The sequence below is a fragment of the Silurus meridionalis genome, chromosome 22, assembly GCF_014805685.1.
Source record: "Silurus meridionalis isolate SWU-2019-XX chromosome 22, ASM1480568v1, whole genome shotgun sequence".
In the NCBI taxonomy this organism is placed as follows: domain Eukaryota; kingdom Metazoa; phylum Chordata; class Actinopteri; order Siluriformes; family Siluridae; genus Silurus; species Silurus meridionalis.
This window is the reverse complement of record NC_060905.1, coordinates 15424653-15438350: the sequence shown is the minus strand read 5'-3', so window position 1 is coordinate 15438350 and position 13698 is coordinate 15424653. Positions and strand designations below refer to the sequence as shown.

At 42.4% G+C, this 13698-nt stretch overlaps 1 protein-coding gene across 1 annotated transcript in view; it reads right to left on the bottom strand.

Annotated features, from left to right (window-relative positions):
- calcr (calcitonin receptor) overlaps window positions 1-13698 on the bottom strand; it is a 63868-nt gene that overhangs the window by 13345 nt on the left and 36825 nt on the right. The window contains exons 10-11 of the mRNA XM_046835326.1: window positions 7949-8075; window positions 4038-4191 (exon numbers count right to left, since the gene is read on the bottom strand). Of these exons, the coding sequence (XP_046691282.1) occupies window positions 4038-4191; window positions 7949-8075 (281 nt within the window). The remainder of the gene's footprint in view (window positions 1-4037; window positions 4192-7948; window positions 8076-13698) is intronic.

The window sequence follows — 13698 nt, the reverse complement described above, 5'->3', positions numbered from 1 at the left end:
AGAAAGTCTCTTACGGGAACCAGCCTCTGGTCTCTGACCCTTCCAGAGTGGCTGAAGCAATGTGTCTCCTCCATCAGCAATCTTTCGGGCGGAGGTGGAGGGAGACACCCACTGGAGGGAGGCTGTGCCCTGAAGCACATCTTGTGGCAGGGCTAACAGTCTGGCCTCCTGTGCCAGGAAGTCTGTTAGGGGGCCAGCCTCTCAAGGCTGGTTTCTTACCCTTCCAGAATGGCTGGAGCAATGCCCTGCAGCTGTAGATGCTTTCTGAGAAGCAGTGGGTCTCCTCCATCGGCAGCGATCTTTCGGGCGGAGGTGGAAGGCGACACCCGCTGAAGGGAGGCTGCGCCCTGAAGCGCATCTTGTGGGAAAGCTAACAGGTGTAATAAGGTGTACACCGCCCTCATCGTTATAGAGTGCTCTGATTGTCAGGGCCTTGCACCACGGCCCGTTTATTCGAGGATAGGACGACCCCCAGGTCAGCCAGCTCTTTCGTTTGGGGCCTAGAGCATCTTCGTGATGCCCTGTGCCCGCCTAGCAGCCCCCATGAGACTGAGCATGCTCCACTACCAAGCAAACTACGCATCGGTCATGTGTGTCTCCCCCTGTAATGAAACAGGGGCAAGGAGAACTTTGCATTTCAAAAATTAAGAAATATTTTTAAAGCTACACAATTATTTAAAATAACTTAAACTTTAAGGTAATATAAAAGACATTTTACGTCCCTATAAAGCATAAACCCTTCATGTACTATAAAAAAAAGTTTTGTTGTAGACAAATAGGAATGACTAATCGAAATGTAGATAGTGTCAAATTGAGACGTCAACACATAAATATTATTAGGTTAACATAATTTGTACAGGTCATACAAGTTAATACTCACCATACAATTGTATAAACTGTATTAAAGTTAATAGACATGTACGTCCATAAAATATCTTATTCAACCTATGAATACATTATATTAAATTGGACCCTATCCATCTGATTTGTTGCATGGTGCACAGCAACATAATAAACAGGATGAGTGTCTGCATATGTATATTAGGTCTGCATATTGTATAGAGCAGCTGAGTAACACAATCCCTGGTGATGCCTTATCAGGGTGGTCAGTGAAACTCAGTGAGGCAGATGGTGAGCCAAATGTACATTGTTAACTGGATGAATCCAACTGCAGAGTCAATTCACTATATTCATTATCCTTTAAAGGTAATCAAAATGCAAATAAAATCCTTTGACTGTTGGATAGTGAAGTCCTTTTTGTCCTCTCTACTGCAGTTTGCACGTCACTATCCAGGCCCGCTTGGGCCACCTTTGAGGGAGATTGTCAAGCCAGTGTAGTTTTGGGTTTTTCAGACTTGATTCTGGAAACTATTGAGGCCAGAGTTTAATAATGCATTTTACCTACTGGGTCTTTATCAGCTAAAAACATCACAGACATTTAGGTAGACATTGCATCATACATTTGAACAAGGATGGACATTGTGAAAATGGGACAACACTGTGCTGATGAACATTAGCTTGCGCATTGCAAAAAGGTCAACATGAGTGTGTGGTTTTAAAAACTTGTACCGTCTTGAACACTGTAATATGAGATAGATAATCTATCTATCTGCCTGCCTGCCTGCCTGCCTGCCTGCCTGCCTGCCTGCCTGCCTGCCTGCCTGCCTGCCTGCCTGCCTGCCTGCCTGCCTGCCTGCCCGCCCGCCCGCCCGCCCGCCTGCCCGCCCGCCTGCCCGCCCGCCCGCCCGCCCGCCCGCCCGCCCGCCTGCCCGCCCGCCTGCCTGCCCGCCCGCCCGCCCGCCTGCCCGCCCGCCCGCCCGCCCGCCTGCCCGCCCGCCTGCCCGCCCGCCCGCCCGCCCGCCCGCCCGCCCGCCTGCCTGCCCGCCCGCCCGCCCGCCTGCCCGCCCGCCCGCCTGCCCGCCTGCCCGCCTGCCTGCCTGCCTGCCCGCCTGCCCGCCCGCCCGCCTGCCTGCCTGCCCGCCCGCCCGCCCGCCTGCCCGCCCGCCCGCCCGCCTGCCCGCCCGCCCGCCCGCCCGCCCGCCCGCCCGCCCGCCCGCCCGCCTGCCCGCCTGCCCGCCCGCCTGCCTGCCCGCCTGCCCGCCTGCCTGCCCGCCTGCCCGCCTGCCCGCCTGCCCGCCCGCCTGCCCGCCCGCCCGCCTGCCCGCCCGCCTGCCCGCCCGCCTGCCCGCCTGCCCGCCCGCCCGCCCGCCTGCCCGCCCGCCCGCCTGCCTGCCTGCCTGCCCGCCTGCCCGCCCGCCCGCCTGCCCGCCTGCCTGCCTGCCTGCCCGCCCGCCTGCCCGCCTGCCTGCCCGCCTGCCTGCCCGCCCGCCCGCCTGCCCGCCCGCCCGCCTGCCCGCCCGCCCGCCCGCCTGCCCGCCCGCCTGCCTGCCCGCCCGCCCGCCCGCCTGCCTGCCCGCCCGCCCGCCTGCCTGCCTGCCCGCCCGCCTGCCCGCCTGCCTGCCCGCCTGCCTGCCCGCCTGCCCGCCCGCCTGCCCGCCTGCCCGCCCGCCCGCCCGCCTGCCCGCCCGCCCGCCCGCCTGCCTGCCCGCCCGCCCGCCCGCCCGCCTGCCCGCCTGCCCGCCTGCCCGCCTGCCCGCCCGCCCGCCCGCCTGCCTGCCCGCCTGCCTGCCCGCCTGCCTGCCTGCCCGCCCGCCCGCCCGCCTGCCTGCCTGCCCGCCTGCCCGCCTGCCTGCCTGCCCGCCCGCCCGCCTGCCTGCCCGCCCGCCTGCCCGCCCGCCCGCCCGCCCGCCTGCCCGCCTGCCTGCCCGCCTGCCCGCCCGCCCGCCCGCCCGCCTGCCTGCCCGCCTGCCTGCCCGCCCGCCTGCCTGCCCGCCCGCCTGCCTGCCCGCCTGCCTGCCCGCCTGCCCGCCCGCCTGCCCGCCCGCCCGCCCGCCCGCCCGCCTGCCCGCCTGCCCGCCCGCCTGCCCGCCCGCCCGCCCGCCCGCCCGCCTGCCCGCCCGCCCGCCCGCCCGCCTGCCCGCCCGCCCGCCTGCCCGCCTGCCTGCCCGCCTGCCTGCCCGCCTGCCTGCCTGCCCGCCCGCCTGCCCGCCCGCCTGCCCGCCTGCCTGCCTGCCCGCCTGCCCGCCCGCCCGCCCGCCTGCCCGCCCGCCTGCCTGCCCGCCCGCCTGCCCGCCCGCCCGCCTGCCCGCCCGCCCGCCCGCCCGCCTGCCTGCCTGCCCGCCCGCCCGCCCGCCTGCCCGCCCGCCCGCCTGCCTGCCTGCCCGCCTGCCCGCCCGCCTGCCCGCCTGCCTGCCCGCCTGCCCGCCTGCCTGCCTGCCTGCCCGCCCGCCCGCCCGCCTGCCCGCCCGCCCGCCCGCCCGCCCGCCCGCCTGCCTGCCTGCCTGCCTGCCCGCCCGCCCGCCTGCCCGCCCGCCCGCCCGCCTGCCCGCCTGCCTGCCTGCCTGCCTGCCTGCCTGCCCGCCCGCCTGCCTGCCTGCCTGCCTGCCTGCCTGCCTGCCTGCCTGCCTGCCTGCCTGCCTGCCTGCCTGCCTGCCTGCCTGCCTGCCTGCCTGCAATTCGCATGTCGATGCATAGCCAATGATATTATATATTAAAAATACATATGAAGCAGCTACTAATGCGATCCAGTTTAACACGATTCAACGCAATATGATGCAATGGAATAAATTAGGATGCTATGCAATTAACAGAAAAATGTAAAAACAACAAGAAAAACAATGAAAAAACTTTCTTTTCCTGTACTGTCTACAGGAAGATACAGCTCTACCTCTGACATGTAAATTTGTATTCTATGTGACTTTTAGTACACTCCTCTGCCTTCATAGCGAGGAGAAATCTTAATCTATAGAAAATATGTATATACAATATATAATATGCATAGAAATGGGCTATGGAAAATACAACTACTTTTATAAATTATTAGCAAACATCGCCAGTGCATACATATGCCTCATCTTTGTCGTCTCTTAATTTTCCCTAATCGTTCCCTAATTCCCTAATTAACGGGTTTCCAGGTTAATGACACTCAGATTAGCAAGAAAGCTGTTGCAGGAGCATGTTTGGATTTTGAAACTCACCCCATCCTAAGAGGTAATACCAGTGAAGGTGCTGCTCCTCAGCAAAAACGGCCACCACGATAAGAGTGTGCAGATAGATGCCCTCACACAGCATCCAAAAATAGTTACAGCCAAGTATGTACATGTGGAAAAATTGTAACACCTTACACCCAACCTACAGAACAGAGATGAAAAGGAAGAAAGTGTCTTTATATGTGCAGGAAAGTGCGGGGGTATTATCTTGAGAGAAGCTCTCTGATTGTACAAAACAACTACAAACATTTCAGTTGAATAGTCTTCACACAAGCACCGTTGCCAAACATCTGCCTTATCACCAATATACTTATGCAGTCTAATTTACACCCTTTTTATTTAATTCGGTTGTCTTCATTTAAAACGCTTTTGAAGGACTAAAGCATGAGGAGATAAAAAAGGGTACTGATGAGCGAAAGCAGAAAAACACTACACTAAGGGCTAGTCGGTATTTGCAGAATGCAGTAGAATTTAAACCTTAACCTGGGATTAGTTCTGATTGTTGAGTACAATGGATTTGCCCAGCTTGAAAAGAAAACCGCAAACAGAAAACATTTTTGTCTTCCTTTCCGTAGTCCATCTGAGATAAGATCCGTGGATCATGATTTGTGTACATTCACAAATTTATATAACAGCTTCCTTGAACAATACAGTAAATGGAAAAAAAATGATACACGGGAATAAACAAAGTACCAAAAAGTTTGTTATTTTCTTGTCTTCGCTGTGGTGTTAGAAGCAGTAATTCTGTATATTTGCACAAGTCCAGCAGTTTGACTTGCTTTTTTGGCAGATATAATCAGACCAAGCCGAATTTTTCAGCAGGGTGGAGAGGGAGTAAATCACTATAGTTGGACCAGTAAACAAGAATACTGTAAAGTAAAAATGGAATGGAATGAACTGAGCAGTTCAACTAAATAAAACCCTTCTCGAAGCTGCAATATTGTTGAGATAAACATGATGATGATCATGAACTTGCTCAAGGCTGGACTGCTCAATAAAAAACCTGTTTATTTCTTGTGAATTTACACCACTTCAGAATAACTTTGAACAGCTTCATGTGTTATAAATAACACATCAGACCAAAGAAGGGAGTGCATAGCTCCGAATCAGCTGAACGGCCTGATTGAAACTCGTGTTTTTGGATTGGAGCTGAGAACTGTCAGTCTCAATGGTCTGCAATCAATGAGCAAACCGAAATGAAAGCTGGCTGCAGCGTTTACCACATGGATCTAATGAGAGGTCTTTTCCTCTGAAAGAACACAACAGGGTATGTAGCAGCAGATGCAAGATTAAATCCAGATTGAGGTTATTACATTCTGACCTCACAACTGATTTCTGCTTCACTTTACACCACAATACACATATAACATCAAAATACACCATGATACATTACAGTACACTACAATACAGATTAACACACTATGACATATCGAAATACACCACAATATGTTACAATACACTATAGTAAAGCATAAAACACCACAATACACTACAATAGACTATAATACATCATAACACACTATCACATCAAAATACACTACAATACACTATAATACATCATAACACACTATGACACATCCATCGAAATACACCACGATACACTACAATAGACTATAATACATCATAACACACTATGACATCAAAATACACTACAATAGACTATAATACATCATAACAGACTATGACATCAAAATACACCACGATACACTACAATAGACTATAATACATCATAACACACTATTACACATCAAAATACATCAAAATACACTACAATAGACTATAATACATCAGAACAAACTCTAACCCAACAAAATAGACCACAATACTCTACGATAGACTATAATGCTTCATAACACACTATTACACATCAAAATACACCACAATATGCTACAATACACTATAGTAAAGCATAACACCACAATACGCTACAATACACTATAATACATCATAACAAACAAAAACTCATCAAAATATACCACAATACTCTACAATATACTATGATACATTATAACACACTATGACACATCAGAATACATCACAATATGCTACAGTATACTATAGTAAAGAATAACACCTCAATACCCTACAATAGACTATAATAAATAATAACAAACTATAACTCATCAAAATGCACCACAATACTCTACAATATACTATGATACATCATAACACCTTATAACAGGGTAAGAATACATCACAAAATCCAACGATTAACTAAAATACACCCTAGTACAACATAATACACTATAATACACCATATGTACATCATAACACACTATACCACATAAGAATAACCACAATATGCTACTATACACTATAATACTCCATAATACCAGAGGTGGTATAATACTTTGTTACTGTACTTAAGTGGATTTTTCTTGTATCAGTACTTTACTTCACTATTTATTGTTTTTGGCAACATTTTACTATTACTTATAAAATCTTTTTTACACATTTTTTTTAAATATCTGTACTTTCTCCTTTTTAAAACAGGCTTGTTGATTTAGTTTTAATCTATTTGGAGACATGATCAATATTTTTTCTTTTTATTGCTCGCCGTTTTTCAGCCCATCTGGGGTTAACGTGGGGTCTGGGGTAACGTGGATGAGTCAGTGATGTAAACATGACTGAGACCACAGACTTCCTGATCACATGATCATCATCATCTTTTCTCTGCTTGTGTTTTATATGGTGGATGTTCAGACTGGATACATTCATTAAATTTTCATTAGATTAAAAAATTTAAATTATTTTGTAATAATATATTAATATGCTGTGAGGTCCAGTAAAACAGATACCATTAATAGCTACTTTTTACTTAAGTACATCAGAGCCCAGACGTTTTTACTCTAACTTGAGTGAAAAAGTGTAGTCAGTACTTCAACTTGTACCAGAGTCTGTTAAAACACGAGTATCTGTAATTTAACTTGTCATCTCTGCATTATACATCACATCACGCTATAACACATCAGAACACATAGCAATACGTTACAATGCTCTACATAATAATACAATACACCATAACATACTACATCACTTTAGAATACACCACAGTAAGCTGCAATACATTACAATACACCATAATACATAATAACACATCAGAATACGCCACATCACAATACATAAGTCCTCCAACCTGCTACCTAATCTACATTCAACACTACATCTACATACACTTACACACATCCCTTCTTTTCTTTACTTTTCTCCACAATATATGCTATAAAAATTTATTTATTTATTTGTTTGTAATAAATGAATTTAGAGAACACCGTCTTTAAAATACATGGATTTACATGGATTCAGAGACAGTTTGCTTCTATTCGGACTATGCCAATGACCTGTGTGTACTTCATGCCTCTAGCAAATATTTCTTGAGAAATTATATACGCGCTTGCTAACGATGTTATGCTGTGATACCAAATGTATCGCAAGTTCCTTTTTTACTCCGTATTCCCCCTTCTTTTGTTCATGTCCACCTTTCCTTTTATCCTTCCTCCCTTCCTTCCTTTTTTCTTTCTTGAGCACACAGTCACACACATCGCTGTTTTGCTCTGCATCACATGAAGCATGAAGTAGCTCAATGTGTCGTTTTGTTAAAAGCCCATCATGTGTATAAATAGAACAGCTTCCTAAATGAACTCGGCTCTGTGTTTAATCACCAGATTAATTTTTTGGATCAGTAAGACTCCATAGACACACACACACACACACACACACACACACACACACACACACACACACACACACAGAGAAACACAGAAACACATTGTTCAAACAGCTGGAGCCTTGTTCTATAAACATTTAACACCTCTTGGGTAAACAGTGTGTAAAATACTCCATCCAGCCATTACAGGTCATGTGTAAAAGTGCTGAGATCTGTGCTACAGGGTTCTTACCGGGTTCCTCTGCACCACTTTAGGGTTGTTGACCACACATGTGAGGTTGATTAGAGTGAAGGCTGAGTTGAGCACATAAGAGCAGAAGAGATTCTTGTGCAAGGTGATCCTTTGGCAGCTCAGACTCCTAGCAACACAAATCCACAAAACAATAACAACATAAATTGAAATTGATCATTTATATTTAAAAGGCACAAAAATGGCAACATAAAAATCGCAAGTGCACATACTAAATACACATTCCTAACAAAAAGCTACACTATGTTTGTCTTTACTGTCAAGTAGTGAATATTAGAGTATTATTTACATTTAAAATGAAAATGAAAAAAAAAAACATTGATACACTATATGACAAAAGTATTGGGACACTATTCCAGCCATATGTTCTTCTTTCCCAAACTGTTATCACAAACTTGGAGGCACACCATTGCATAAGTAACAATTTCTTTTCACTTGAACTGGAAGAGCCAAACCTGTTCCAGCATGGCAGTACACAAAATGAGCTCCATAATACTTTTTAAATCAAATCAAGATTTTCTCGTCCTCCCTTAATAATATTAATGCCCTAATCTATTCATAGAAATGCTAAGAATATTGGTAGTAACAGTATCAGTATAATGCTATACCTTTATTATTAGTAATAATATTTAATTGACATAATAATACTCATAGTGAAGCTCTGCCAAAAGTAACCCAATGTATCACTTCTCAGCTAATTTTATCAGTAGATAGAGTACTAGCTTTTATTTATTATTACAAATACTAAAGTATTACATTATATATTACACTTTTACCAAAAAGTTGGAGACACACAATAGTATAGGATGTAATACAGTTATATTTTCCCTTCAACTGATTTAGAATAACCAAATCTAACAATGTCCATGTGCATGGGTTGGAGTGGAAGATCTTCCTAAACTTACCTACATCAGTACCTGACTTGGCTAAATGATCTCCACAAGAACCCACCAAAATCTAGAAACATCTTCCCAGAAGAATGGAGGTCATGTATTGGTTGTGTATTTGGAATACAATAGATTCTAGAAATGTTCACATTTCAGTTTCCAAATCCAATGTGAAATCTTTGAAGCAGTAAGCAGAACAATAAATCACAAAAACCCTGGCGAGAATTTCCTGGCTGCTATTAGCATAATGTGATTGTCAGATGCTACCTGCACTCTCTTTTATACAAAGTGACATTAAATCATAGGAACGCAAACTTAAACGGTCTCATGTGAGTTCTTCTAGGATAAAGCTTCAACTGAACACCACCCTAATGTCTTCAGTTGTATGAAATATCATACGGATTTTATACTAATGCTAACAAGCTTTAGTCACTACCAAGCTCACGACAAAAAAGATAGTTCAGTAAGCAAAGTCTTGAAAATCTTTGTATAAATTTTCACATGGTTTCAGAGATTGGTTTTACACCTGCATTAGTTTTCTGCTATTTAGATTATACAAATGGATTAGGTGTACTTCTGCATTTAGAAAATATTTAAATAATAAGATTTCTTTTTTAAATCATGCCTTTTTTAACCCAAAAATGCAATGTGTCCAGATTTAAGGTATAAAGCATTACTGTTAATACTCTCGAAAATATTTTTTGTTGATTAATAACCACATGTTAAATGCTACAGCGTCACATTTTAATTATTAATTTTTTGCTCTTTCCTTCCCATCTTCTCTTTGTGCTATTTTCACTCATAGGCTGGATCATAGAGAATTGTTGTGCCAATCAGTAATGCAGATGTCCCAATAAAGGCAGGGTTTTCAGTATTAATGTGCTGTCATGTATGCATGAGAGTAGGTTTGAAACATATTTTGTATGATATTGTCATGGTTGTCGTTGTCAATGTTGTGATCATGATTATGGTCATTGTCTTGTTTATAGTCCTAGTCATTGGCGTGTGCAAACCTGTCTACGTGAGACTTTTGTTAGTTTAAACAGTGGTGTAAAGTATTACAGTAAATGTTATTGTACTTCACAGTAAATCACAGTAAAAAAAAGGAAAAAGTATTACTGGGTCATTTCCTTTCAGACACCATCACAAATCTACTGCATGTTACTCCCCCTTTTTACCCCTAGACTAAAAGAGGGGAAGGTAACTATCCCACAAAATAAGTTAATTCATTTTATTACTTTTTTAAAAAACATCTTTGACTATTGTCCTTGCTACTAAAAATATGTATATTTACACCTTCTCTTTTTCAAATGCAAACTGCCTTTATTTATTTATTAGCTTTGGATTGAGTGATACATCCTCAATACAAGACGTACAATTAAACAAGTTGTTACTATAGACATTTTACCATATTGTAAGAAGTGCATAATGATTGACCTGCCAAATTCTTTAAAGTTGGATAGCAATCTAAACATCTGCTTTTTTATTGTGCGTGAAATTTCAAAATTGTGATGGCGTGTACTGAATAATGCAAGTCTAAAAAATTATAAAAAGAAACAGTATTTTTTTCCAAATTAAAATGTAAGCCATTTTCTGCTAAGAGATTAGGCGTGTTGCTCTGTAATTATCCAGGCAGTGAAAAACACATTAACATAATTGTTAAGCAGATGCAACAACTATCTCAGGTTATACAAATGGTGGTTTGTCTCAGTACATTTCAGCAAGCCAACAAACAAAGAAAAAAATACATGGAGAAAATATATATATTTAAAAAAATAACAAATCTGCCCATTAGCAGAGTCATCCCATTCACATGACCGCACCCATATGGGCCCTAAACAGCTACAAAAATCAGCTGCCTTGTGTAACACTGTTCTTGGAAGACTGGCAAGACCTGAGGGAAAACTGCGCTCATTTTCCAAACTGAATCACACATTTCTAACCGATCTCTTCTGGCAGTGATCAGGGAGGGGCATTAATTAAAAAAAGCCTTGTGCTGTGGTGTAATGTCACATTCCTGTGTAAACATCACATCTGGATGCAATAAGGTAACATTAAAACGTTGAGAATTTCAAATAATACTATCACATTTAGCATTAAAATAAACACATAAAAAGCCGTGGCTATTCATCGTTGAATTCAACACCTCGCATTCTTTTAGACATTAAGATGTTTAAATGAGTTAGGCAAAAATAAATAAATAAATAAATTTAGAAAATTAATCTGTATATATATATATATATATATATATATATATATATATATATATATATATATATATATATATATATATATACCACTTCTCTTTCACTCCTACGTGTCTCTTTTGGAATTCCAAAATATTCCGTCCCTCCTACATTTCTCGTTCCTCATAACACACTCATCAATCAAATCATGTACACCACAGACTCAGATTACAACAGTAAACACAACCGAGCAACAATGAGAAATCCATTTCTCCTCCAAATAGCGTTTCATTATTTTCACTGCTTGTCCTTCACTTTTTTTTTTTTTTTTTTTACAAGCAATGAGATGCTGCAACTGAACAGAGGGGCAAAAAATAAATAAATACAGGTCCACTAACATTACCCTATTCATTTTGATGTGTGTTATGTTATGACTTTAAAAGTCCAGCTTAATGAGTTGAGTTAAAAAGCTCCTAAAAGTGGGCAAACACATTTCTCATATAAAATATGAAGTTTAAATTAAAAGCACACATTAACACCTGCTGCGTATCCTCCTGTAAAATACTGAGCCTATCATTTTTACTAATTGCCACCATAACCATTATTGGAGAGCTCATCAAATATAGTGACTTTTCCAATAAAAGCTTGAGAGGTCCTTCTGACTTATATGAAGACTATAAGGTTTTTGAGTGGCCTTGGTTCAATAATGCAATCATTATTTATACTGTAATAAAAAGCTTAGACATTTTTACTTAAAATTACTACTTTGTACACCCTGTGCTAGTTGGATAATTAGGAAAGTGATTAATAAATGTGAAAAATATAGAGTTATGTGCTTAAAATACATACATTATGTTCCAGGCAGAAAAACCCAATTTTATTCTTCATTAGAATGGGGTCAAGTGTGATTAAGTGTGAATTTAACTATGACAAGTGAGCAAGTCATACACTTGCTTGATTAGAGAGCTCAGAATAAGAAATATTTTTACTCTTTACAACCAATGTTGTAGAAAAATTTAAAGAATGTACAGAACATTTAGATAAATGGGCTGCAACCGCAGAAGTCCATATCAGGTTTCAGCAAAGAACTGCAGTCAGAGGCTATCATGGACACAGATATGAACACAAGACTGAAACATGTTGCCTGTAAAAACATTCTCATTTTCTTAGATACTGTTTTATGTTATTTTAGGTAGTGTCTTTTTAAAGAGATTTTGCAGCGAAACCACCATACAGATTGTATGAGAAGTCTATTTTTGGCCAAAATGCTCACAAAATCTAATGTGTACTTGGCATTTTCAGAAAGTGCAAAGGAATCTGAGTACCAGAAAAAAAATAAAAAAAATAAAAAAAGCTGATTGGTATAGCTATACTAAGTATAGTACACATTTGTCACTCAGACATGAAATACGTTTCTCTGTAGACTTATACCATGTAAGTCATCTAAGTCACAAATGTACGATAGTGGAGGCGGATGCAGGGAAGGGACATTTTATGAAAGAATAATTTTAAATCCAGAAGCAAAAACATAATCCAGCTGATTGGCAAGCAACAAAATAGGCAAGGCAGGAGCAAGAAACCAAATGTGATCAAAACGTGACTAAAATGTGAAAAAAGTGAAGCTGTGAATAAAAAAAAACCTGCTTGGTAATCAACAATGACTGAACGAATCTTATTCTGAACATGAATCAGACAAAGCGGTAAATAAACACGAGCTAATAAACACAGAAGTGAGTACACCTGTGAATGAAAAGACAAGTAAATACATAAACCTATGACAAAAAGGGCCAGGGACATTACATGAAGAAAAACAAACACATGTGACACAGAAGTACTGACAAGACGGGGAGGAGACATAACAAAAACAAAGGTTAGGGCAAACTTAGAAGTGAAGATAGGGGGAGGGGGGATAATCTCTGATGACGTGAAGTAAGCCACAAAATTGAGTTTGCTTGAATAACTATCTATCAAAGTTAAAAGCGAAACCAAGTCAGCATGAAATGATGCCATAAAAAACAGGCAAAGCACTGATGGTGTCATTTGGCTTAGACACCAGCCAGCAAACCTATTAGATATAAAGGATTAGCAGGCAATAAAGCCTGAAACTAAGAAATAAGGTTTTGAATGTAGAACCAAATGAGTTGGAAACGACTGAGGAACTTCTAATCCATTCAGCTGTTAGTCCTTTCCACTGGTTTTCATAAAGGTTTTTATTGGCACTTCAAATGTGATGTAAATTCAAATTTGTATTTTCAACCGTTTAGGCATAGTGTACAATTATATTTTTCATATAAAAAAGACAAAAATGGTAGTTGCATTGAGTTACTCTACTAGAGACCTTCCATTTGTTCGTGGTGGGTTTTGATAATCAGTGGTGTTAGAATGAGTTCTAGGTAAATTCGTATAATACATTATTTCAATAAATCATAGTGATTAGGACTAATTCTACTGCAATCTGACAAATAACAAATCTCTTACCCAACACTTACCATTGGTTAAACTCTTTTAAAGAACAATAAATAATAGGTTATACATAGGTAGGTGTATATACATACATATATATATATATATATATATATATATATATATATATATATATATATATATATATATATATATATATATCACCAAACATGATTAAAACAACATCCTAGAATTT